This window comes from Rana temporaria, chromosome 3 (assembly GCF_905171775.1).
Source record: "Rana temporaria chromosome 3, aRanTem1.1, whole genome shotgun sequence".
Classification (NCBI taxonomy): Eukaryota; Metazoa; Chordata; class Amphibia; order Anura; family Ranidae; genus Rana; species Rana temporaria.
Window position 1 is genome coordinate 191,403,145 of NC_053491.1, and position 27,312 is coordinate 191,430,456.

A 27,312-nucleotide genomic window follows, 5' to 3' on the forward strand; every position below is an offset into this window, starting at 1 on the left:
GTGTGCCATTTAAATTAGGCGCGCTCCCGCGCCGGACCTGCTGTGCATGCTCCGTTTCGCAATTCCCGTCGTGCTTTGCACGCAGTGACGTAATTTTTTCGAACGGCGACGCGCGTAGCGTAATTCCGTATTCCCGGACGGCTTACGCAAACGACGTTCATTTTTAAATTTCGACGCGGGAACGACGGCCATACTTTATACAGCAATACGATTGCTGTGTAAAGTTAAGGCAGGTCAAATAACGACTAACTTTGCGACGGGAAACTAGACTAGCGGTGACTTAGCGAATGCGAAAATCCATCGTGAATCGCCGTAACTCCTAATTTGCATACCCGACGCTGGTTTACGACGCAAACTCCCCCCAGCGGCGGCCGCGGTACTGCATCCTAAGATCCGACAGTGTAAAACAATTACACCTGTCGGATCTTATGGATATCTATGCGTAACTGATTCTATGAATCAGTCGCATAGATAGAAACACGTATCAGGAGATACGCCGTCGTATCTCTTTTGTGAATCTGGCCCTTAGTTTACAATGAAGGTAATAGAAAACTAAAATGCTAGAAGTCATTTATGCCTGCAGAAATTTATGAGCCTTGGTAACCATGCAACCAAATAAGCATAATCAAACACATTCCTATGTGTAAAGTACGTACACATATTTTCTTAAGCAATAAAAGAGATGCAGACAACAGATTAAAAGGGGATACAACTGACATCATGTACATACTGTATCTGTTGTAGCAATGGTTTGCAGTTTTCATTACAAGCATGACAATATTTGCTGAGAGCAGAACGTTAGCTAGAAATAGCAAGATGAAAAATAAATAAGCCATCAAACAGTAAAATAAAACCAGCTTTAGCGGCAATATTCACCATCAATCCAGAGATTTTCCCTGTAATACTTTTTTCTGCTCTGTCTGATGGTTGGCATTATTCAATCCACTTCTTCAGAAGCCAGGTTGTCTTGGACCCACCCCCAAGCCTGTTTTCAAGAGTGAAAGGAAAAGCACCACAGTTGGTGGTGTCAGCGGGGGGATCTGTAATTTAAAAAACACTTTCAGATGGTTATCTTGGCAAACACAACATTTATGAATATGGGAAATGGTAGTGGCATAATACACACACGATTAACTGGGTGGACTGGTGTCTTTACTAAAACTTCACCAACTAAATGTAACTATGAAGGGAGCATTAGAATAGATCACCATTGACCAACATCATGTAGGTTTGTGATCTGTGCTAGTAAGTGAGCCCCCCTACAGGGTTGGACTGACAGAGAGTTAGAAATGAGGACTAAAGCTAAGGGGAATCATGAGGAAGAATGCAGAAGGAATTAATCTATCCCTGACCTTCGTTAGCTGGTCTGTAGACTAGAGTGAGAAAGCAGTCAGGGCCTAGACCCAACAGTATATCCCAAGGGAGGACCCTCAGTTGAGGAACACATGGGAAAGTGGCTGCTGTTTAAAAAGTTGTATTGTTAGAACTATTGTGCTATGCTCTGTAAGGAGTAATGGGACTGCTGTATCATACACTGTACAGAGGAAGACATGCTGTTGTGCCAACAGGCCTCTGGCAAAGAATATGTCAGTACTGGGTAAAGTGATAGTGACACAATATGGCAGAGCCTCCCTCAAAGACAGGTATCATGTACGTATCCTTTCTGATGAAGAAGCAGGGCTGGACCTGGACCAGCTTGGCAGGAACTGCGGTCCAATCCAGGTCATTTACAAGTATGCTTTTTTCAGCACCTGAACTAATAGTCTCCTTGTACTGCTTTTCTTTTCACACTCCAGCCCTGCTGTACAGACACTGCAAAAGGCTGATACTAGGTCAAATGGACTGCTTGTATTAAAAAAATTATGTCTTGTATATTTGCATAGAGTTCATCTTTAACTGCTTACTTAAATTGCATGACCGTGTCAAAAATGTTTTCCTAGTTTTTACAAAGAGTAGGACAGAGCTTAAACCCTTGTCAAAGTCCTATGTCAGTCTGTGTTTGACTGAACACCCACTAAAACCATTTTTTAAAAAGCTTCTTGCAGAATTTTAGGCCTGATTTTCAATTAATACATTAAGCCCTGGTTCACACTGATGCTACTTTGAAATCGTGCTACTTTACTTGAAGTAGCGCGATTTCAAAGTAGCAAGGTCAGCGCGATTTCAGGTGCTACTTGATAGACATTCCTGTGGCTTCATACACAGAAATCGCACCTGAAATCGTCAAAAATAGTGCAGGAACTACTTTTGCAAATCGGTGCGGCGCCGCAAAATCAGTGTCGCACCGATTGGAACAGTGCCATTGCCGCCAATTGGCTGCGACTTGTCATGCGATTTGATCTCTCAAATCGCATGACAAATCGCTCCAATGTGAACCTAGGCTAAAGGGGTTGTAAAGCCTCATGTAAATTCCAATGTTTACAAGCCCCCCAGTTTACTTACCTGAGCCCTCGAAAGTCCCACGTCATGAACGTGCTGGCTTCTCGGCACGGTCTTCTTGGCTGTTCTCGGGTCTTCATTGGATGATTGATAGCAGCGCAGCCATTGGCTCCCGCTGCTGTCAATCAACTCAACGATGCGGCGCACCGGGGGGGCGGGGCCGAGTGATACACTCGGTGGCTATGGCCGCCGACTGTATCACGGGAGCGTGCCCGCAAGCTAACCTCCTTGGGAGAGCGCTTTCCAGAAGGGGGTTAGCTCTTGCGGGGAGGGGTTGAGACAGCCGCAGAGGGACCCCAGAAGACGAGGATCGGGGCCACTCTGTGCAAAAGAAACTGCACAGTGGAGGTAAGTATGACATGTTTGTTATTTAAAAAATAAATAAAAAAGAACCTTTAGTAACCCTTTAAAACTGAATTGATGGTATGTAGTAGGTTTTGCAGTATTTTACTAAAACTTTCTGTTACTTTTCAGTTATGCGGCTGTGTCATTTTGGGTGTGTCCATTTATCTTCGTGTTAGTAAAGATGCTCAACAGGTAAGTCTTACTCCTTCCTACAGAGGTCTACTGCATAGTCGATTTATTGTTTATAGTTATTTTGTTAGTTATCCAAGGAATAGTGTTCAAAAAGTGAACAAATAGGCAATTTAACTATGTTAAATCAAACGAATTCATGAATTAGAAATATGTAAATGCCAATATTTTTAGTGTATATGCAAATAATTTTTTAAGGCAAAAGGTGGGCATCAAAAATATATGTTTAAACGCTTGCTGACCAGCCGCCCTCATTGTACTGTCGCAGGTCGGCACGTTCCTGTGAGCCGTCCTATCTGTACATCAGCCCTTTAAGCAGGGATAGCAGGCGCACGCACTTCAGGGGGACTGATGCATATGGCCGGCGGTAAACACACAAATCCCTGTTCTGTGAAGAGAGGAGAGACAGATCGTGTGTTCCTACTAACTAGGCACAACGATCTGTCATCTCCTCTAGTCACTCCCATTCCCCCACATTTAGAACACACAGGAGGGAACACAGTTAACCCCTTGATTGCCCCCTAGTGTTAACCTCTTCCCTGCCAGTGACATTTACACAGTAATCAGTGCATTTTTATAGCACTGATCACTGTATAAATGTCAATGGCCTCAAAAATGTGTCAAAAGTATCTGATCTATCTGCCATAATGTCGCAGTCCAGATAAAAGTTGCAGATCACTGCCATTACTATTAAAAAAAAAAAAAATATTAAAAATGGCATAAATCTTTCCCATAGTTTGTAGACACTGTAACTTTTGCGCAAACCAATCAATTAAAAGGAAAAAAATTGCTTTTTTTAAAAAAAAAAAAATGGGGATTCTTATTATAGCAAAAGTACAAAATATTGTGTTTTTTTCAAAATTGGCACTCTTTTTTTGTTTATAGCGCATAAAATAAAAACTGCAGAGGTGATCAAATACCACCAAAAGAAAGCTCTATTTGTAGGAAAAAAAGGACGGAAATTTTGTTTAGGTACAGCGTTGCATGACCACTCAATTGTCAGTTAAAGCGACGCAGTGCCGTAACGCAAAAAATGGCCTGGTCATTAAGCAGGCAAATCTTCCGGGGCTGAAGTGGATAATTAGCTGCTGGCCATATAAAGCATACTTGAAGTGTATTTCTAGTTTTGCAGTTAAATTAGAGAAAACCCCACTTTTGTTTGCTGTGTGTTCTTATTCACACATCATACATGAAAAAGACTGCAAGACTGCAAGAATTCCTCACAAAGTTCAGTGTGATTTTTCCCCATAGAAAGGCTTAAGGACAGGATTAATTTTGGCAAACACAGCTTCTCAGGCCCCTCTTTAAACAAAGAGAACTAATTAGGATTTTTCAGTACTGGAATGTAAAGAACAGAGCATCTAAAAAATTACAAAGTGAAAAATTGCTTTGCAAAGTGGACACACTTTATGCCTTTAGTAAATCAACCCCACATTGTGCAATATGCCATTTAAAATCATTACATGCATTTACTGTAGGGTTGTCCCAATACCGATACTAGTATCGGTATCGGGACCGATACCGAGTATTTGCGCTAGTAATTGTACTCGCACAAATACTCCCGATGCCTGGTAGAATACTTATTTTTTTTTTTCGAGTGCGGGTGGAGAGGGGGTGGAGTGCAGGTGGAGAGGGGGCGGAGAGCGGAGCAGAGCAGTCCTTGTATGGGGGAGAGGAGAGCTGCTGCCGCTGCCGCCTTAGATAAAGCCAAGTCAATCCCCCCCCTTCCCCCACCGCTGCCGACATCTAGTTACTATGCGCTGGGGGAACACAACAGCTGTCATTTGCATTTGAATAGATGTGTGTTCCCCCGCCACGCCGTCATGTATAGCCCCTCCCCCTTGCCCAGGCACTTTGATAGACAGTTCACCCGTTCCTAAAAAAGTGGTATCGGGACAACCCTAATTTAATGTATATGCATTTAGAAATGTCATATAAACCAATATAATATATTTCATTCCCGTGTGAATGAGAACTAAGTGTTACAGGGGTTATCGTCCAGTTTATAGCCAATAAATACATAACCATCTCCTGCCCATCCCACACTGTCATATTTATGTGATAGTTCATAATAAAAATGTTCATATGTGAACGAAGGAAAATGGTTCCAAATTTTTTAAATATCTTGCAATTTAAAAAGCAAATGCCCAATACATCCTACTGATGTATGACATGAAAGCACTAAAGCAGCAGATAGAAGCATGAGTAAAACGTCTCTGAAAGGTGTATGTAGGCAAATCAATGTGCTGAGGTCTAGAATCAGAAAGGGCTTGGCACAGAAGAGGGAGATTTTTACACCAATACTTTCAGCACTTGATAAAACGTGAAGTTTTACTTATGTGATGGTTTAGATTGGAGTTTAGTGTTGGGGTCAAGGGTTAGGTGTTAATGTTTAGGTTTGGAGCTGAGTTTAGGATTGGGTTTTAAGTTGCACAAATGATAACATTTGCTTCCCTAGCTTTTCTCTAATTTACTTTTGCTAAAAATCCTTTTTCAATCCTCATCCAGTAATGATTTTCTAAAAGTGGCAAAAAAATTAAAACGTATTCATTGTCTTTCTAGCAGTAGTTAGTCATATACAGGCATACCCCACTCTGTACAACTGCCCTTGTTCTGCAATGGTAAATAGGGGTAAAGGAGAATAGTGGTGATTGTAAACTGAGTTATATTTATAGACACACTGGGGGCGGGTTACCTCCGTGTATCACTCAGCAATTGTCATGCCCTGTACACACGACCGGTTTTCCTGACATGCCAAAACCCAAAGTTTTTCCCAACGTGATTCCTCTCATTCCTGCCTTGCATACACACGTTCAGTCAAAAAAACTCTCGACCAGATCGCGTGACGTCCAACACATACGATGGCACTGTAAAGGGGACGTTTCATTCAAATGGTGCCACCCTTTGGGCTGCTTTTGCTGATCCTTGTGTTAGTAAAAGTTTGGTGAGAGATGATTCGCGCTTTTGAGCCTTGTGCTTTTCAGTCTGTTACAGTGTGACGAATAAGCTATCCCCATTACAAACACTAGTTTTAACAGAACGAGTGCTCCTGTCTCATACTTGATTCTTAGCATGCGCAATTTTTTTCCCTCCAAAAAGCATACACACGAGTGGTTTTTCGCGACGAGAAAAAGACTGATGGGAAACACGACAGGAAAAAATAGAGCAGGTTCGAATTTTTTTGTGGGCAGTTTTCTCATCGGGAAAACTGCTATGGAGCATACATACGACCGGTTTTCCCGACCAATCTAAAAAATGGCAGTTTTCTCATCGGGAAAACCGGTTGTGTGTACGAGGCATCAGAGTAAATGTTGATTACCAATTCACCAAATCACATTCCTGGCAGCAAGTCGGAAGAAACGAAGTAAGCTTTTATTGGCATTCAATATCTTTTTAATTCATTTTCTAGTGGAGTACATGTTCAAAAAATTTATTTACCCAGGGCCATTCATAAATGGCACTAGATAAATAGCAGTCAGGAGGCCAATTTGCCCTGTAATCGCTGTGTACTAAGCTATCATTTGACAATTTGATACACAGAAAAACTGTACCAAGCCAATCCAAGGGACTGGGTACCATGTGATAGCTGTGATATGTCATCACATCGATTAAATTGTGCTGTTTACAGTATTGATCCCTCCCCTTCCCCTTACAACATGGGAAGAAGAGGGAGCAAGTCCATGGGGACAGAATAAATGGATCGTCAGCTGCATATTCATTCAACCTATTTTGCTGACACAAGCATTTTTTTAAACTCTTTCATGGTCCTTCCTGTTCTAAATATACTATCTTTATGCTGTCTTCTTGTGACCTACACATTAAGCCCCTCACCCCTGCACCATTCTGAAGCTCCGTGTTTGACCCTTTCAGTGTGTTTTCATTTCCAAAATAATGTAGTAAAAAATTAGATCCCCTTGGGGTGTCTAATTTCCAAAAATGGTTCATTCAGGGGTTTTCATACTATTATGGGAATTTTATTTTAACAGAAAGTAAGGGAAATAGATTTTTTTTCTTTCCCTTTTTTCCTTTTTAAAAAGCAAGCTCTACCCCTTTAAAAATAAAAATTATTCTATATAGATGTAGCACCCTGGTGCAGGGTTGCTAACAAATTTAGTTTGCCAGGCAGTAATTTCCCTGACTAATTGTTAGAAGATCCACTGATTCCTCTCTAATTCTGGAATTGCTGCACTTTTTCTCTTCTGTCACTAGGTGGCACTGTGGCTGGTGACATTAGATTGACAAGTGCATAGCAAGGTCAGATTATGAATGGATGGGGTGTCTCAGCCAATTGGCAGGGGTTTCTTTAGTCCCTTGGCCTGCTGGGAGAGCCTATTTATTTGGTTGGAGTCAGGTGATCAGGGTTCCGTGCCACCTGAATGGCTGTCAAGGTGAATGTGTGTTATGTCGCCCTGGGTTGCTAGACTGGAAGCCAGAGGCCTATCCCAGGGACACCTGGCTGCTAGGCTGCCTCAGGCCTATCCAGAATCACGAGAAGCAGCATAGGGTTGGGACTGCAGTATTGGAGTTGCAGAGGTTCAGCTGGACGGGAAACCAGTTGTGGTCGGAGGTAAAGGGGAAGCAGTCGCCACTAAGGGACCATCCACCTTATTACCAGAGACTACAGAGTAAGCTAGAGCAAGTACCAGAGCAGTCTTCTCACCAGCCAGGGGCGGTGAAGAAGTGGGAAAGCTTCAGCAAGTGCCAAGCCAGGGACCCAGCGTGTTAGCTGGGTGTGAAGCTTGAGGAGTATACAGTGGGTTAGCTGTGGGAGAGCTTAGGAAATCCGGTGACGACTGGGATCTGTAAGTCTAGTGAGAAACTGGGAGCTCAGTGAGTGAAGACCTACAGTGGGATACTGTGAGATAAGAGAAGAACTATTCTGTGTTACCAAGAGTTATGTACGACTACCTTTAGTGACTGTTACAAGTTCAGTTGCCCTACGAGACAGCAGTCATACCTATGCAGACGCGGCATCCGGCTGGAGGCTATTCCCTGTATAGCTGTCTACCTATAGTGTCTCGGAGACTGCCCATTGCATCTACTTAAGTGTGTCCTGGCCCTATTCCGCTCTCTCACAGTTCTTGTTAAGAGACAATAAATCTCTTGTGCACATTCAAAAAGTGACTGGCGTCCATCATTTCATCTTGCATTACACTTCCCAGGAAGGATGTCAGCTATCCCTAACTCTAGGTCACCATCAGGCCTCTAGTGGTCCAGGAGATCTCTATATATATATATATAACCCACTTCTAAGTACACAATGGGCCCAATTTGGACATTTTCACTTAGGGGTGTACTCACTTTTGTTGCCAGCAGGTTAGACATTAATGGCTGTGTGTTGCGTTATTTTGAGGGGACACCAAATATACACTGTTATACAAGATGTACACTCACTACTTTGCATGGTAGAAAAGTGTAATTTCCTCAGTGTTGCGAGGGGTGTGCACACTTTTGTGAGATACTGTGTGTATAATATATACAGTATATATATATATATATATATATATATATATATATATATATATATATATATATATATATATATATATATATATATATATATATATATATATATATATATATATATAAAGGCATACCCCAGTTTTAAGTATGCAATGGGGTATATTTACTATCGCTGGAGAGTGCAAAATCAGGCTCACTTCTGCACAGAAACCCATGAGCTTCCAGGTTTTATTACCAGGCCTAATTGAACAAGCTGGGGTTAGAAGCTCATTGGTTTCTATGCAGAAGTGAGCCTGATTTTGCACTCTCCAGCGATAGTAAATAAACCCCATTGCATACTTAAAACTGGGGTATGCCTTTATATATATATATATATATATATATATATATATATATATATATATATATATATATATATATATACTGTATATATTATACACACAGTATCTCACAAAAGTGTGCACACCCCTATACTGTATATATTATACACACAGTATCTCACAAAAGTGAGTACACCCCTCACAACACTTTTCTACCTTGTAAAGTAGTGAGCCAGCCATTAATGTCTAAACTGCTGGCAACAAAAGTGAGTACACCCCTAAGTGAAAATGTCCAAATTGGGCCCAATTAGCCATTTTTCCTCTCCGGTGTCATGTGATTCGTTAGTGTTACAAGATCTTAGGTGTGCATGGGGAGCAGGTTTGTTAAATTTAATCTTACCGCTCTCACTCTCTTATACTGATCACTGGAAGTACAACATGGCACAACATGACAAAGAACTCTCTGGAGGATCTGAAAAAAATAATTGTTGCTCCACATAAAGATGGCCTAGGCTATAAGAAGATTGCCAAGAAGCTGAAACAGAGATGCAGCACAGTGGCTAAGACCATACAGAGGTTTAACAGGACAGCTTCAACTCAGAACAGGCCTCGCCATGATCGACCAAAGAAGTTGAGTGCACATGCTGTGCTCAGCATTATATCCAGAGGTTGTCTTTGGAAAATAGATGTATTAGTGCTGCCAGCATTGCTGCATAACCCCACCGCCACCATGGGCCACTCGATCCACAACGTTGACATCAGCAAACCGCTCACCCACAAGACGCCATACACATTGTCTGCCATCTGCCCTGTACAGTAAAAAACGTGATTCATCCCTGAAGAGAACACCTCTCCAATGTGCCAGACGCCATCGAATGAGAGCATTTGCTTACTCAAGTTGGTTACGACGATGAACTGCGGTCAGGTCAAGACCCTGATGAGGACGACAAGCATGCAGATTAGCTTCCGTGAGACGGTTTCTGACAAATTGTGCAGAGATTATTTAGTTATGAATACCGATTGTTGCAGCAACTGTCTGGATGGCTGGTTTCAGACGATCTTGGAGGTAAAGATGTGGAGGTCCTGGGCTGGTGTGGTTACTTGTGGTCTGCAGCTGTGATGCCGGTTGAATGTACTTCCAAATTCTCTGAAACACCTTTGGAGATGGCTTATGGTAGAGAAATGAACATTCAATTCAAGGGCAACAGCTCTGCTAGACATTCTTGCAGCCAGTATGCCAATTGCACGCTCCCTCAAAGCTTGCAACATCTGTGGCATTGTGCTGTGTGATAAAACTCCACTTTTTAGAGTGGCCTTTTATTGTGACCTAAGGCACACCTGTGCAATAATCATTCTTTCTAATCAGCATCTTGCTATGCCACACCTGTGAGGTGGATGGATTATCTTGGCAAAGGAGAAGCGCTCACTAACACAGATTTAGACAGATTTGTGAACAATATTTGAGAGAAATAGGCCTTTTGTGTACATAGAATAAATTGTAGATCTTTAAGTTCAGCTCATGATAAATAGGGGCAAACACAAAAGTGTTGCGTTTATAATTTTGCTCAGTGTATGTGTGTATGTATATATACAGTGTATATATATATATATATATATATATATATATATATATATATATATATATATATATACTGTGTATATATATATATATATATATATATATATATATATATATATATATATATATATACTGTATATATATATATACACACATACATACACACACACACACACACATATATATATATTTATAAACTCATTTAGGTAGAGTGTTGTATGACAAGATAATTGTCAGTCAAAATGTCACAGCACTAGAACTGAAAAATGGCCTGGTAACGAAGGGGTATGACAGGCAGGTACTTAAGTGGTTAAGCTTTTAACATCACTGGGAGAGGGGTATCTCATCTCATTATGTGATCTGATAACTTGCTGACAGAACCCCACTTTTCATAACGATGGAAACATATTCCAAAGAACCCATTACTTGTTTATAGAATGGACTGGTTTGTCTAGTGGGAAATATTGTCTGCAGAGAATGTCTGCTTGCTTTGAAATAACTTGATTTTCGGAAAAACAATCTACCACTGTCCTTACAGATATATTATGTCAGTGATCAATTATTTTAGCAAATGTATTAATGGTTAACTAATATGACTGGCAATATGATAAGAACAATATTTGTTTCCAAAGAGGAACCAGCCACTCCTAAATGTCTTTAAATGCTTTGCAGCTTCAGGAGATTTCCATGTTATTTTTGTATAATAAATTATTAATCCAATTAATGCATCTTACCAATAGTTTCTAACAAAACCAGGAATTTTTCAATTATTTGAGGTAGATTGCTTTAATCTGTTGATACATTTGCGAATGCTGGTCAAAAGTGATTTAAAATGCCTGAAATGTATCATGAATCCATTATTAGCATTGCCGTTGAAATAAATAGATAAAAGGCATTAAATGTCCAAAAAGTGTATATATGAGTCCTAGATCTCGAATCCAAAAACATGTTAAATAATAGGTCAGTTTGAAAAAAGACACAAGGCCATCTAGTGCAACCAATAAAAAAAATCTAACTAATATAAAACCTCCATATACACAACCCGACACCCACAGATGATCCAGAGGTAGTAAAAAAAAAAACACTAAAACATGATCCAATTCATAAATTCCTTCGTAATCCACCAGGAAGCAATCCAATATTCCCTGGATCAACTGCCCCTGGTGTTATTACCTAAAAATATCAATATATGGTTATATTTTTGTGCATTTAGGAATGCATGTAGTTATTATTTTTAAAACATTCTACTGATCTGGCCAGATCTAGTTCTTGAAAGAGTCTATACACATTTTCATAGCTCTAACTTGAAGAAGCCTTTCCATATGTGAAGGTTAGATATCTTATTATATTTGTCCTCTGTAATGTCCTGAAAGTGAATGACTCCACCAGGTTCACTATATGGACCTCTTATGTATTTATTCATGTAGATCATATCCCCCTTTAACTGCTTATGGACCGCCTCACACAGATATACTGCACAAAGTCTGGGGTGTGCACACGTGCCGCCGGCGATCCACTCCCGCTGTGGTTGGACACAGCGGGAGGCAATCAGCAGGTCCAGCAGACACAATGTCTGCCGGGATCCGCTGATCTTTCTCAGGAGAGGCAGAAATAAGGCAAACCGCCATACTGTCAGTTAAAGTAACGCAGTGTCGTATCGCAAAAAATGGTTTGGTCAAGGCTGAAGTGGTTAATCACTTCCTGTCAAGAAAGAATATATTTGGTTCAGCTTGTCTTTCCTCATAGTTGAACTTAACTTTTGGTTGCTTTTTTTTGTCATATGGATTTTTGATGAGCTTTAGGCCCCGTTTGCACAACCTTTCTGATCAGGTCTGCATGACCTTTCTGATCAGAGGAAGTTGGGTGTAAATGGAAAGCACAGTTGGCCAGATTCTCAAAAGAGTTACGACGGTGTATATCAGGAAACACCGTCGTATCTCTGTTTTTGGCCCCGGGTATCTATGCGAGTGATTCCTAGAATCATTTTCGCATAGATACGGCCAAGATCCGACAGGTGTAAGTCACTTACACCGTCGGATCTTAGATGTAATTCGACGCTGGCCGCTAGGTGGCGTTTACGTTCAGTTCTCATTTGACTATGCAAATGAGCCTGATACGCCGATTCCCGAACGAATTTGCGCCGCGTAGTCGTCGTTTACGTCGTTTTCGTAAGGTTACCCCTGCTATATGAGGGGTAACCTTACGCCAGTCCGCCGTATGCCATCTTAAGTATGGCGTCGGGTCAGCGTCGTCTTTTTCTGTTGGTTACGTCGTTTTACTAAGTCGTCCGCGAATACGACTTTACGTCAATGACGCTCACGTCGGCGTCATTGACGTTTTCCGTCGTGAGCTGGAGCATGCACACTGGGCTCTTTTTCCGCCCGGCGCATGTGCAGTTCGATCGGCGCGGGGGCGCGCTTAATTTGAATACAAGCCGCCCCCTTTGAATTACGCGGCCATACGCCGGGCCATTTACACTACGCCGCCGCAAATTACGGAGCAAGTGCTTGGAGAATACGGCACTTGCTCCAGTAAGTTGCGGTGGCGTGGTGTAAATGGCTTACACTACGCCAACGCCGAATCTTAGAGAATCTGGCCCAGTGTGTTTACACCTGGCCACCCATAGAGCAGAGGGGGCTCTGTCCATGTAAGCTCTGCATAAACTGAGCGGACATGGACCTGTCAACCTGCCATCCGTCCGTCATGCTATGATCAGTCGGGCACCAGAGGACAGATCCCTGCTGATCAGAACAGAGTTTGCCCCGTGTGAAAAGGGACCTTTTGCTGCTTCAATCTATTCCTTTAATAAGGGAATAGCAGCCGTAAAATAATGTTTCTATTCTTTACAAATTGGCATTAAATAAATGAAAAAATAAATATTGCAGAATAACATTAAAGCTGTATTATTTATATACTCAAGTTTGCTTTTAAATTAGAACAAGTTTTTGAATCAGAACCTTTAATCTACAAATTATAATAACTGAGATCTTCATTACTAATAATAAAATGTTAACTGTATTTATTTATTTGTGTGGAAGAAATGAATGTCTATTTGTATGTGTTTCTAATGTGTCATACATGTGTAAATATATTTTTCACTCTTTAGAAACTAAATCTTGACGGAACTGGTATAATGTCAGCAGTAGATGTACTGATAGCTGTTGGAGCAATAATTATGGTGCTCGGATTTTTTGGATGCTGTGGAGCCATAAAGGAAAGTCGTTGCCTTCTAATTCTGGTCAGTACTTTTACTATACAATGTTTTCTATACAGTTCTGCTGATCACTTTTATAGAACCAAATGCTCCAATACCAGCTATGCACTCTTCCTTCAAAAACGCATACTATATCATGGTTTCTCGTTTACTTGGTGTGTATTTGAAGTGAATCGCTGGTAAAATATATTTTTTCTTAGCTTTGGATATTAGTAGCAACAGGGACACATACAACAATAGAAAAGCTTCCAGCACTACCCTACTTAACTACTTAACTACTTAAAAACTGCTTACCTCTGTCTGTGTTGCTGTTTCCCCTTGCTTCCTGTCCAAAAAAAAGGTATTGGTTATGAATATATTTTGAGGTACCCAAAAAATGAGATTGCTTAAACACCACACTTTGTGAAGTAGTCAATGGCAGACATGGTACAAGACTCTAGTTCATTTATAAGTATAGATAATTACTTTCCTTATGTAGCACCCTCCTAGTTAGGTTGCTAGTAGGATTAAGGCAAATTTGTTTTTGGCTGCCCTGTAGCCAGTGGAGCAAAGTTTGATTGCTTTTGGCTGTTCTGGGTTCTGATGGTTGCAGGCTCAACTACTTCCCCTTGGTTTCTAGTGAGTTCTAGAATTTAGTCGGTTGGAAGAGGCAGACCCTTAACTTGCATATGCATACAGCCTCAGTCAATCCTTGGGAGGAACAAGTAATGGGCTGATGTGTGTATAAATATCCTGGGGCCTAGAACAGCAGGGACCTTGTCCTGTTGGAGAAGACCCAGCCTGAGGGCTGTAGCCCTCTGGGTCACTTAGCTGAAGTTTGCAGGAGGCCATCGGGGTCCCAGCTCAGGGTGAGCTAAGGAACCTGTGTCTGAAGTGGCTGGGAGCAGTTTAGAGGAAGTCTACAGCGCATCTGGCATGGAGGCTCATAGCACAGAAGCTGGCTGGTACTGCAGGAAGAGACGCTCTTATAAAACATTTACCTGGTTGTTGCAGGAGCTTTTCTTATGCCCCATTTTTCTCTTTATTGTTACCAACTATAATAACTGGCATCTCAATACAATTTAGTCTGATCAAAGTTATTTTTTTCATCCCACTGTTAGTTTTGTTACCATATTTAGTGTTTACTCTTTAAGCCTTTTTTCCTTTAATCTAAATGGGGTCAATTGACTAAGCTTTACCGCATGCAGTAAGGGTATCATGTTAATACTTTGCAAAAAATTATTGAATGCGGTGAACAAATAACAACTTTACAGTAAACAACAAAAAAACGAAATTGGTGGTAAATATTGCAAAAAATCGTGCGGTAATCTGTTATGTCAAATTTAAAAAAAATATGTGATATTTACCACCACCCTTTTGGTGGCAGTAACCAGTGCGGTATCATGAAGAGGGGCCTATTCAAACGCTCAGAAAGGGGCATTCCCCCCACCGAGAGCCTAATTCAACCCACAGGATGGGGAACTATTTCACCCACAGACAGGGGTGCAATTGTACCCTCAGAGAGGAGTGTAATTCCACCCACAGGGGACCCACAAATACAGATTACAATGTAAAAAAAAATTATATAAAAAAAAAAAAACATGTTATAACATAAAATGTTATAAGGAAATTACTTTAAATAACCCTTCACCACTGATACTTGCACTAAATTACCAACCATACTGCTTTAAAAATACTGCATTCGTTATTTAACGCAAATTTTTTAGTGAATTTAACATTCACAACTATTTACTGCATGTGTTATTTTACAGCATTTGATTTGCCGTTATTTAACTCTTATGCCTCGTACACACAACCAGATTTCCCGATGGGAAATCTGCGAGGAGAGCTCTTGGCTGGGAATTCCAGCCATGTGTATGTTCCTCACAGTTTCTCCGATGGGAAAACTTCCCAAAAACCACCGGACAAAAAAAGAGATCCTGCTCTCTTTTTTCCTGCGGGACTACCGGCAGACTTTTCCCTGGCAGTTTTTGCGATGTGATGGAGCATATACACGATCGGGATTCCCGACCTAAGCTCTCATCTGAGTTTTCCAGACGGGAAAACCTCTCGTGTTAACGATCAGGTTCTTGATTTTCCTCCCGGGATTTCCGACGGATCTTTTCCCATCGGGAATCCCAGTCATGTGTACAAGGCATTAGTGAATTGACTCCTAATGACAACTACCCAATGTGACCCTTATTAACCATTCTTTCCTGTTTTCTGCCTAGTTCTTCATTGGCTTGCTTCTGATCCTGGCACTTCAGATAACAGCGGGAGTTTTGGGAGTTGTCTATAAACCAAAGGTACAGTATATTGGATACATTTATTAAACATCTGCTGCATCAGTATGAGCTACATTTCACTTTCATCTGCACTTATTTGTTCCAGATTGACGCAGCAGTAAACCAGTCTTTGACAGAACTTTTACCATTACAAGACCAACCACCTGACTTTAAAGAAGCCTTGGAACAAATCCAGAAAGAGGTGATACAGAACAATTATATTTGATTGCATGCCAAATGTTTTATATTTCTAACATTTGCTTCCAAAGCATCACAGTCTTGTGAAATAAAATAACTCTCAAAAGCGTTGAAATGATATGCTCTAAAGATACATGGAAATGGTCAGTTGTGTTATAGAAGATGCAAATACATTGACAATCTGAAAAATAAGGAATGTGAATATTAAACAAATTACTGTAAATCAAATATAAATCAAATACTCACTCATTGACAATTTACAGCAATTTTGCCACCAAAACCAACTCAGTAAATGGCATTGTAAATAGTTTATGTCTCCATAGTGCCCCCTGCAGGATGTTATTTAAATAACTTTGCAGCTGTATAAAATTTCTCATAATGATATATTCAGGAGAGAGATTTTGAGTATTTATAAATTAAATGCATATAATTACCTGCAGCTGTTCAACATTTCTAAAATTCAAAATGTAGTATGCTTCTTAAGATGTCTTATGTGTGCCCACATTTTAATATGAACTTATGCCTGTGCAATGTCTTTCTATCCTTGATGATGCACATAGAACATATATGTTCTACATAAATAATTCTAATCTTAGCCTAATACAGGTAACTAGTGTAAAAGTTTTTTTTTACATTCCATATTTAATATTTCCTGAATAACTTTTTGAACATTTTGTATTTAATTTCATTTCATTTCTATTCAGAAAAGGTCATATTTTTGTTTCATTTTCTTACAGGGTAAATGTTGTGGTATTGTTAAAGGAATTGCGGATTGGGGGGGTGTTTCTCCTACATGTAGTTGCAGTACTGCAGTAGACAAAGATGAATGTGGGAGCAATGGAACCTATAAAAAGGTAAAAAATAAATAAAGGAATTTGCCACTTTGCCAGTATTGATTTATAAAGTATATGCTTGTGCTGATGTGAAAGTTAGAGGACTGACACCAGATAGCAATTAGAGGCACTTGTAGAGGTGCTAACACATGCTTTCTGTTTTTTTCAGAGTGCCCTTTCGAGCCCAAAAAAAAAAAAAAAAACTGAAATCACATCTGTATGAGTAGACACCTTTACATACAGTATACTGTAATGGACATGTGGTTTAACTTTACTTCCACTTTAACACAAATGTACTTTTATGCAAGTTCACATGTACTTTTAATAAATAGTAGACCTCAATATGAAATACATTAATTGTAAGGTCCAGTTTTTTACTTGTTTTTAGTCACCGTCTGAGCAGGTGGCTTTCCCTGATCACCATAGAACATAAGACTACGTGTCTATTAATATGTTTTTTTCACATAACATTCACTCAAGATTCACACATTCTAAAGTTACCGCGGCATAGTGTAAATGTGCCGGCGTAAACGCGCCTAAATCAAATGAGGAACAGGGGGGCGTGTTTTATGTAAACTAATCATGACCCCACGTAAATTACGCTTTTTTCGAACGGCGCATGCATGCTCATGCTCAGTATCTTGTCGAATTTTCAAATTAAATTACGCCCGCTCAATGCCTAGTCGACATGAACGTACCTTACGTCCAGCCCCATTCACGGACGACTTACGCAAACAACGTAAAACACGACGCTGTTCGTATGTTTCCGACGTCCATACCTAACATGACTTAGGTGGGGTTCACCGCTCCAGGGAAATCCCAAGTGCAATTGTGGATAAGTCCAGGTAGATGTGGGTGCTGGCAATGCACTAGGCAATAGGAAGTAGCAAAGGACGGATAGACGGCCGCACACCAAAGAACTCTTGAGTTGTCTTTATTGAAGGAACATGAGCAAAAACCGCAAATACACAGCACAAATCAAAAACAGCCTAACATGACTTACCCCTGCTTTATGAGGGGTAACTTTACGCCGGCGTATCTCTTACGTAAACGACGTATCTTGCTACGCCGGGCGCACGTACGTTCGTGAATCGGCGTATCTAGCTCATTAGCATATTCTACGCGAAAATGTACGGAAGCGTCACCTAGCGGCCAGCATAAATATGCAACTAAGATATGACGGTGTAAGAGACTTACGCCGCTCGTATCTTAGCCGAATTTATGCGTAACTGATTCTAAAAATCAGCCGCATTGATACGACGGCTCTCATTCGGACTTACGACGGCGTACATGGCGCTACGCCGTCGTAAGTCCTTTGAGAATCTGGGCCATTATTTTTATGTATAGTTGATACATTTATGCAAGTGAGCAGGCAGTCATATTTGCTATGCTTCCTGCTTAATAACGCAGCTCAGCATTGTGCCCTGTGGATTGTTTTATCTCACTATTAATCTACCAAATTTGTATCAGTGGCGGCCGCTCAATATGGGGCGCAGGGCGCAACGCTGTATCTTGGCCTAGGCCAACAAGGCCCAGACCTAGGGCAGCACTTTGCAGGGGGGCAGCAAGAAAAGAGTCCCCGCCGGCTTGCGCTAAACCCCCATAAAGCGGCCACACTGCTGCCGGTATAATAGGGATGGCGCAGACATAAGGGACACTGACATGGTCACCTATACCTGTCATTTAGGTAGTAGGACTCTCCTGCAATCCTTTGCTTGTGTCAGTTGTACATATTAAGAAATCTTAATTTTATTTCTGTTGGTTGCTGATGAGAAAAATAAACACATGGATTTATTTAATCCTGCCTCCAATCCTTCCTTTGCTCACTGACTGGACCACATTCACCTCCATCACTGTGCTACATGTTTTCTGCTGCACCACTGACATGTTATAAGGGAATCCCCCGACCCCCCCCCCCCCCCCGCCCCAAGGCCCTCAGAACTAGTGTCCCCACTGGAAAATTTCAGGGCAGGTCTTAAACAAGAAGGGGTGTGACCTTGACAGAAAGGGGTGGGTCATATTTAAATTAGGGGTTGCACGAGTTAAGTCAGGCCTAGGGCAGCACAAAACCTAAATACTCCACTGCGCAGGGGTGCCAGCTCCCTAATCCATGCGCCTGGCCCCTAATCTACATGCAGGAAGCTGGACACATTGATTCCAATGGGGTTTTTTTGTTTTGATTTAGAAGCACATGATTAGAACCTGAGGCTCTAATTAGCTTCATAAAAGGGTGGGCTTAGGGTGCAGAGAACTGTTAGACAGGAGAATTCGGTTTGTTGCAGGCTGGTTGGTAAGTCGAGCTGGGGATTTTTCTTTGTTTTTGTATGACACGTGTCGCCCTTTCATGTGCTCCTTGTTGTTAAGGCCAATTATAGGTTGGGGCAGTTACTGTTGTACTGCTAGTCCCAAACATATAAATAATGTGCAGAGCTATGGAAGAAAAACTTACATTTTGTAACTGGTCTCATCCAAGGGTAGGAGAGAGAGGAGGGTTGCTGTGTGTTAGTATGTCCCGACCAAAGGCCTCACGTGTTTGTGCCTCAAAACTCTCCATGACACATCCTGGGTGGAAACGGCCATCTATCTAGGTGGTAACCCCTTGTTAAATACTTATGGGATGTTATTTTATGGTGTGTAAATGATACAAATGTAACACTAAAAAAAATACATGTCCCTTTATATATGATTGGTAGAAATATCTGCTCTAAAACACAGTTTTTTTCCTTCACAGACTTGTAATACTGTATTCACTGAATACTTCGAAAAACATCTCCTCATCATCATTGGAATTGCATTTGGACTGGCAGTAGTAGAGGTACTAATATTAATAATTAAAACTGCAGCTGACACAAATACTTATGTATGTTTCAAGTGAGAACAGCAGTATATTTCAATTGCACCTGTGCCTAGATGATGGGCATTAAATATTTACATATTCTAAACAGTAAACTTTAACACACTCCATCCCTGACCTCTGTATGGACTGTGTTTGGTCCAATCAGTAGGGGACCCATAAACACATCTCTTCCTGAATCGTAAAAAAAAAACATAATGGGTGTCACATTTGCGACATTCCTGATTGTTTTTTTTGTTTTTTTGCTGCATTTAAAAATCAGCCCTTAGGATCTATGGGTTGCTGAGTTTAAACAAACTTGCACCCTGTCATAGTTACAGTGGATGTAGAAAAGAATCTACCCTTTTAAAATAATCAAATTGTGTTGCTTTGCAGCCTGAAATTAAAGGGGTTGTAAAGGTAAAAAGAAAAATTCCCTAAATAGCTTCCTTTACCTTAGTGAAGTCCTACTTCACTTACTTCATCCTTCGATTTTGCTTTTAAATGTCCTTATTTCTTCTGAGAAATCCTCACTTCCTGTTCTTCTGTCTCTAACTAAACACAGTAATGCAAGGCTTTCTCCCTGGTGTGGAGTGTTGTGCTCGGCCCCTCCCTTGAGGGGGCGAGCAGGAGAGTCAGGACGCTCTTAATGTTGCAGATAGAGAAAAGAAGCTGTGTGTTAGTGGGCGTCCTGACTCTCCTGCTCGCCCCCTCCCCCGTTAAGGGAGGGGGCTAGAACACCAGGGGAAAAAGCCTTGCATTACTGTGTGGAGTTACAGACAAAAGAACAGGAAGTGAGGATTTCTCAGAAGAAATAAGGACATTTAAAATCAAAATCGAAGGATGAGGTAAGTGAAGGAGGACTGCACTAAGGTAAAGGAAGCTATTTAGGGAAAACATGTTTTACCTTTACAACCCCTTTTAGACAAACACAGCTTTTGTTTTATCCAGCTGTAATTACTGTAATTAACATCCAAGTGAGTAATATAACACCAACATGTCAGAAAAAAATAAAAAACAGAATCACTGAGTTGGAAAAAGGATCACCCCCTTGTGTTAGTATTTTTCTGAACCACCTTTTGCTTTAATTACCACCTTTAGTCTGTTGGGATATGTCTCTACTAACCTTTCATATCTAGACTTTGCAATATTTGCCCAATCTTGTTCAAGTTCAGTTACATTTTGATAATGACTGTTTGGGAACTGCAGTCTTCAAGTCATTCCACAAATTTTCAAAGTTTGGGCTACGACTACATTTTTCTCTTTTAACCACTGTGTTGTCATTTCTGCTGTGTACTTTTGGTAATTTTCATATTGGAAGGTGAACTTTCTTCCCATTGACCACGTTCTGTTAGAGGGCAGCAGATTTCCCTCAAGAATTTGATGATATTTTGCCCCATTCATTTTTCCTTCTATCCTGGCAAGTGCTCCAGTACCTGCTACAGAGAACCACCCCCATAACAGGATATTACCACCTTCATGCTTTACTGTAGGAATGAAGTTATTTGAATAGTAAACTGCGTTGGATTTCCACCAGGGCTCAAGTCCTGCGGGAACGCGTGGGAACGGAGTCCCTGCACTTTTTTCACAGCAGGAACGCAGTTCCCTTTGCAGGACTAGAGCAGCCGAGAGCAACCGAGCCACCCGAGCCAATCCTCCACTAAGCGGCGACGCCCAGCTCGAGTCACTGTCAGGGGCAAGCGAACCTTAGTAATCCTTTGTTACTGGCCGCTTCCTGTTTATGGATTCATCAGGTAGTGTGCGGGTATTCTGTCACTTCCTCGATGCCGCAATGTCTCCTGGGAGCTTTTGTCATTGTTCCCAATGACAGAGGTCTGCCGCGAGTTATCGCAGGATTTAGAAAGAACTTCTTTCTAAATCCCGCGATAACTCGCGGCAGACCTCCGCACTGTCTCCTGGGAACAATGACAAAAGCTCTCAGGAGACATTGCGGCATTGAGGAAGTGACGGAATACCCGCACAATACCAGATGAATCCATATACAGGAAGCGGCCAGTAACATAAAGGATTTCTATGGTACAGTAGATCGGAAAAAACAAACAAACAAACATGCGGTTTAGTAATTATGCATATGAGCACATCATTTTTATTTTTTTGGTGGGGGAGTGGATCTTGGGTGGGAGTTCCTACACTTTTTCCCCAGGACTTGACCCCTGATTTCCACCAAACATATAATTTGGTGTTGAGGCCAAAAAATTCAATGTTAGTCTCATCTGAGTATAACACCTTTTCCCTGTGGCCTCAGAATCTTTAAGATGTGTTTTGGCAAAGCTCAGTTGTGACTACATGTGGCCTTTCTTGAGGAGTAGCTTTTTTCTTGCAAACCTCCCATACAAGCCACATTTGTGGAGAAATTGGGATATTGTTGCCACATGCACACAATGACCACTCTTTGTAATAAATTCCTGCAACTGCTTCAGAGTTGCTGTAGACCCCTTGGTAGCCTCTTTGATCAGTTTACCTCGTGGCACTTTCATTCAATTTGCAGCAACATCCTGATCCAGGGAGGGTCTGTGTTGTACCAAATACCTTCCAGTTCCTAATAATGGACTTCACTGTGCTTCTAGGCATTGATAAAGCCTTTGAATTTTTTTTGTATCTGTCTCCTGACTTGTGCCTGTCAACAACTGTATTCTAGAGATCACAGAGATAGTGCCTTGCCACCCATAGTTGATTGTTTCAGTTGCACTTCCAGGGATTGAACTGCTTCAGGAAAGCTCCTTTCGCCCCTGTTCACATCAGGCATCCCAATACATTTGGCAATATAGTGTATCAGGGAATATTCACAAAGCTGAATTCTGGGTCGTTATAAAAATTACCAGTTAGTGAAGTAATATTTTTAATAAAGTGCATTTGTAGCCAAAACTTTTTTTAAGAAAATGATGAGAAATCCAATATCTTACAAGTTTCATTGGAACATTTGGTGATCATTCCATGGAGAGACAACTGTCTGAAAAGAATTTCCTTTCACTTTAAAAATATTTAATCTTAAAGTGGATGTAAACCCAAAATTTAGGGGAGATGTATATAGTCAGAGCTGGGCAGAGTAGAAGTTCTACTCTGCCCAGCTCTGACTAGATACATCTCCAGGGCTGTCTTAATGAGAGGGCACACCTGGACCCCTGCACTTTCCCCAAAGCAGCTTGCCCTTGAGCCCACACTGTTCCAAAATTGGGGGCCCCATGATGGTACTGAGAGTGATAGATACACAGGGGAGGCAGTCTGCCTCCTACCTACTTGATGTCTGTTTGCCTGCACTGTCATTATTGTAGGGGCCCCAGAGCATTACTTTGCCCAGGGGCCCATGATGCTATTAAGACGGCACTGTACATCTCCCCTAATCAATTGTCTATGTGAATTGGGAACTTTTTACAGAGGCTGTGCATGTGTCCAGGCTAGTGCACGAGATATGTAAATAACCTGTCACTTAAAGCAAGGAGGGCAGGAAGGACTTTTTATTTAGACAGGGTTTTCTCTGTAAGTCTGTTTTATTTCACTGAACAATAAAAGAGGATTGCTCAGAGCTGGATTAACTTTGTGTGGCAAGACTGGGCACAGATGATAGGAAATCGTATTCTCTACATTGTGACATAAAAAAAAAATTGGGGTTTACATCCACTTTACTTCCTGTCTCTGGGACAAGCAGTGAAATGTGTTCAATGAAACAATGACAGAAAAAACCTAACAAGGGTTTTGACTATTTCCTATCCTATTCAAAACGTATGCCCTGTACACACGATCGGTTTGTCTGATGAAAATGGACAGATGGACCATTTTCATTGGACGAACCGATCATGTGTGGGCCCCATCAGTTTTTTAGAACCTGTTTTAAATTTTACGTATGGTTAAAAAAACAATAGAAAAAAATGATCGTCTGTGGGGAAATCCATTGGTCAAAAATCCATGCATGCTCAGAATCAAGTCGACACATGCTCGGAAGCATTGTACTTCATTTTTCTCTGCACATCGTTGTGTTTTACGTCACTGCGTTGGACACGATCGGATTTTTAACCGATGGTGTGTAGGCAAGACTGATGAAAGTCAGCTTCATCGGATATCTGATGAAAAATTCCATCGGTTCGTTTTCATCAGACGAACCGATCGTGTGTACAGGGCATTAAATATACATTAAATCAAACTCGGCTAAATACCTAATTTGTCTGGATACATGCTGCTATAACCCTTTGCCCACCTGCACTCAGACTTGGGGAAGGATGGTCAGCACTTCAGCAGGTCGGTTTGTGTTGTAGTGCACATTTGCTGAACATTCTAACATTAGAGTAGAGTAAGTACATACTGTAGATGACAGTCTCCAAGATGGATATGTTTTAACTAAAGTTATTAACAAAGCTGAGCTACTTTTGCATTGCAGGTCAAATGGGCACCAAGGCTTACTGTCCAGTAAATGCGCCCATATCACAAAACTAGCTAGACAGAATTACAATTACAATTTTTTTGACAATAAAAGCAGTTCTCATATATGGGTTTCAGCTATGCATTTGGCTGCTTGCCTTTTTAGTATGTAAGCAAATATCTAATATTGTAGGATTATATTCATACACTTGTCTTGTCCTTCCAGCTTTTTGGCCTTGGATTTTCTATGACATTGTACTGCCAAATAGGAAAGAAATGAGGAAACGGATGAGACACTGCAAGCTACCATAGGAAGTAACCTGATAGAACACTCCTGCAAGTGCTTTATGTTATAATATATGTTCAATACAATAAACTGTAGATATACCTGACATGGAAATGTGTTTTGCAAGTCATATTTAGCCATCACTCAACAGTACTAACTAATTTAGCAACCAGCTGACAATCAATTGTTACTCCTGGTCTGTTAAATCTAATTGGCTGTTGTAGGTTTCTGTATTTTGCACATCATTGTTTTTTTTTTAACATTCTAATTTAGTTGGGCACCGACCGTTTAAACTAAGTATATAATAAAAATTATAGTATAAACAAAGCTTACCTGGTGAAAAGTGCACATCACAATAATTACTGTAGTAGATCATAAGGCAGCTGAAATAATATGCAAATGTTGACTTTTCCTGTAAAAGCCAAGGTGGAGGCCCAACTTCTGCTATCTGCAGAATGTTCCTATTGGTCCTTGGGTCATGGGTCAATATTCACTAGAGAAGCTTGGAAACAGGAGGGAGAAAGTCCACATGCTTGGTTTGAAATTTCAGGTATGTCACAGGCTTATTATAAAGTAATAATTTTCATCCACAAAAAGTTGAAAAGCAGCTTTGGGGCAAAGCAGGAATGATCAGGTGTCTTCACCTATCTTCCAGTGTGTTTTTTTTGTTTTGTTTTTTAGATCTACCAGACCCTCAATGTGATTGTATATGCAGATAATGGCACACACAATTAATGACTAGCCTTTCCCTTTCCATGTCCTGCATTATCTTCTGGTCCTTCAGCATTATGGACAAGCTTAATCGATATGGAAGGGTGGCCAGCTTTTGATTTTGTGAACTTTTTATTAGGTTTAGTCATGCCAACTTAAAGTGGAGGTTCACCCTAAAAACAAGTATTTACCATTCAATCCAGCATACTGCCGACATGTACAGTATGCTGGGTTTTTTTTCGGTTTACATACCGTAGTATAGGTATTTCTTCCCCCGGCTTCCGGATAGTGAATCCCGCGGTACTGGGCGTTCCTATTCGAGACTAAGTGATTGACGTATGACAAAAGCTTGCCCCCCGGCGCATAATGCGCATCACCAGTTTCCGAAAGAGGCCGAACTGCGAGTCGGCGCTATACGGCGCCTGCGCACCGACGTTCGGCTTTTTCCGGAAACTGGTGATGCGCCTTTTGCGCCGGGGGGCAAGCTTTTGTCATACGTCAATCACTTAGTCTCGAATAGGAACGCCCAGTCCCGCGGGATTCACTACCCAGAAGCCGGGGGAAGAAATACCTATACTACGGTATGTAAACCGAAAAAAAAAAACAGCATACTGTACATGTCGGCAGTATGCTGGATTGAATGGTAAATACTTGTTTTTAGGGTGAACCTCCACTTTAAAATCACTTTGGTAGACATGTGCAGGCACTGGCTTTTTTACAACTTTAGGTTGAAGAAAATATTTATTTTAGATAAGCTTATACAGTAGGTATGTTTATGCAATCTTGTTAGATCCTTCAATGTAATACATGCATCAATTTCACTTCACATTTTTTGTTTCAATAATATCAACATTTATTGTATTGAAAGCAAAACTCTTTATTGAAAACTGTTTGAATATTACTACTCTTCATTAAAGGTATATTTAAAGCTCAACTCCAGGTACAGTTTTAATGCATTGTTATATTGGTCCAGCTTGGGTCAATCTAAGTTTACATATTCCATACCTGTAGGACCCTTGTGAAAGCAGAAAATCATTGTAATGCCTCGTACACACGGTCAGACTTTTGACCATGCAAAAGTCCGTCGTGAGTCCGTCGGAAGTCTGATGGAAAGAAAGAGAACAGGTTCTCTATCTAAGGTCCGTCGGACGTCCGATGGAGGCTACACACGGCCAGACTTTCCAAAAAAAAGCCTGTCTGAAAAGCAAGTCCGGCCATGTGTACGAGGCATAACAGTTCTCTGATTGGATGCTGTGAAGAGGAAGGTAGGTAATATCATGATCTCCATCTCATCCAATAAGAAAACACCTTGTATCCTTTAAAAAATATATTTTATAAATAGCGACCATGCCAAACAAGCAACCCACTGTGTTCAGTATTCAAAAGGGCAGTCACTTAATAAAGGACCTGGAAGACTGCAGCATTTGCCGACTACTACAGTGTTTATCCACTTCCACACTGGTCCCTCAGGTATAGAACACTTTTACTTACATTATTTCAAGCTGGACCAATGTGACTATGCAATAAAAACCAAATCTAGAGTTCATCTTTAACTTTCCCAAACAAAGATGCTCTTCCAGGCCTTTTCCAGCAGAGATAACATAATAAAAAGCTTAATAAAAAGAGAGGTATTAGCCAATCTTAACTCTGATTACTCCTGCATCAGCACTGAACAATTTGGTCAACAAGAGGTGTAATGCCTCGTACACATGATCATTTTTTTCCGACAGGAAAATAAAAAAAAAATTCAGGAAAATGGCTGAAATTTGTTTTGCCTACACACGGTTACACTAATCTTGGCTGAAATTCCAAACGTCAAGAACGCGGTGACGTACAACACGTATGACAAGCCGAGATCAACGAAGTTCAATGGGCTGTTCAGCTCTTCTGCTTGATTCTGAGCATGCGTGTTTTTTTGTGCATCGTAATTGCATACAGACGAACGCGATTCGCAATAGGAATTTTTCCTGTCACGAAAATTGAGATCCTGCTCTCAATCTTTTCTTGGCAGGAAAACTGACAGAAAAAGTGTCGGAATTCCTGACAAAAACCTCACGTCGCACTTTTCTTGTCAGGAAAACTGATCGTGTGTCCGAGCCATAAGAAGCAACCAACAGCATTTTTTTAAATAGAAAAACATTTAACTTAATAGCCGTACTCTTACCATTTATGTTACCTCTCAAGTAAAAGTATTGATATAACTTTCCGTAACCATAACAGAAAAAAGAGCAATCACAGGGTTGCAGAAGACCTCTTTTATTTTA

General features: G+C 40.9%; 1 protein-coding gene across 1 annotated transcript in view; it reads left to right on the forward strand.

The window, feature by feature from the left end:
- Positions 1-24,443, forward strand: part of TSPAN8 (tetraspanin 8) — a 37,459-nt gene extending 13,016 nt beyond the window's left edge. Inside the window, exons 2-8 of the mRNA XM_040343999.1 lie at positions 2,914-2,976; positions 13,442-13,573; positions 15,760-15,834; positions 15,920-16,015; positions 16,749-16,865; positions 19,576-19,659; positions 24,278-24,443. Of these exons, the coding sequence (XP_040199933.1) occupies positions 2,914-2,976; positions 13,442-13,573; positions 15,760-15,834; positions 15,920-16,015; positions 16,749-16,865; positions 19,576-19,659; positions 24,278-24,331 (621 nt within the window). The 3' untranslated portion in view covers positions 24,332-24,443. The remainder of the gene's footprint in view (positions 1-2,913; positions 2,977-13,441; positions 13,574-15,759; positions 15,835-15,919; positions 16,016-16,748; positions 16,866-19,575; positions 19,660-24,277) is intronic.
- The last annotated feature ends 2,869 nt before the right edge of the window (positions 24,444-27,312 follow it).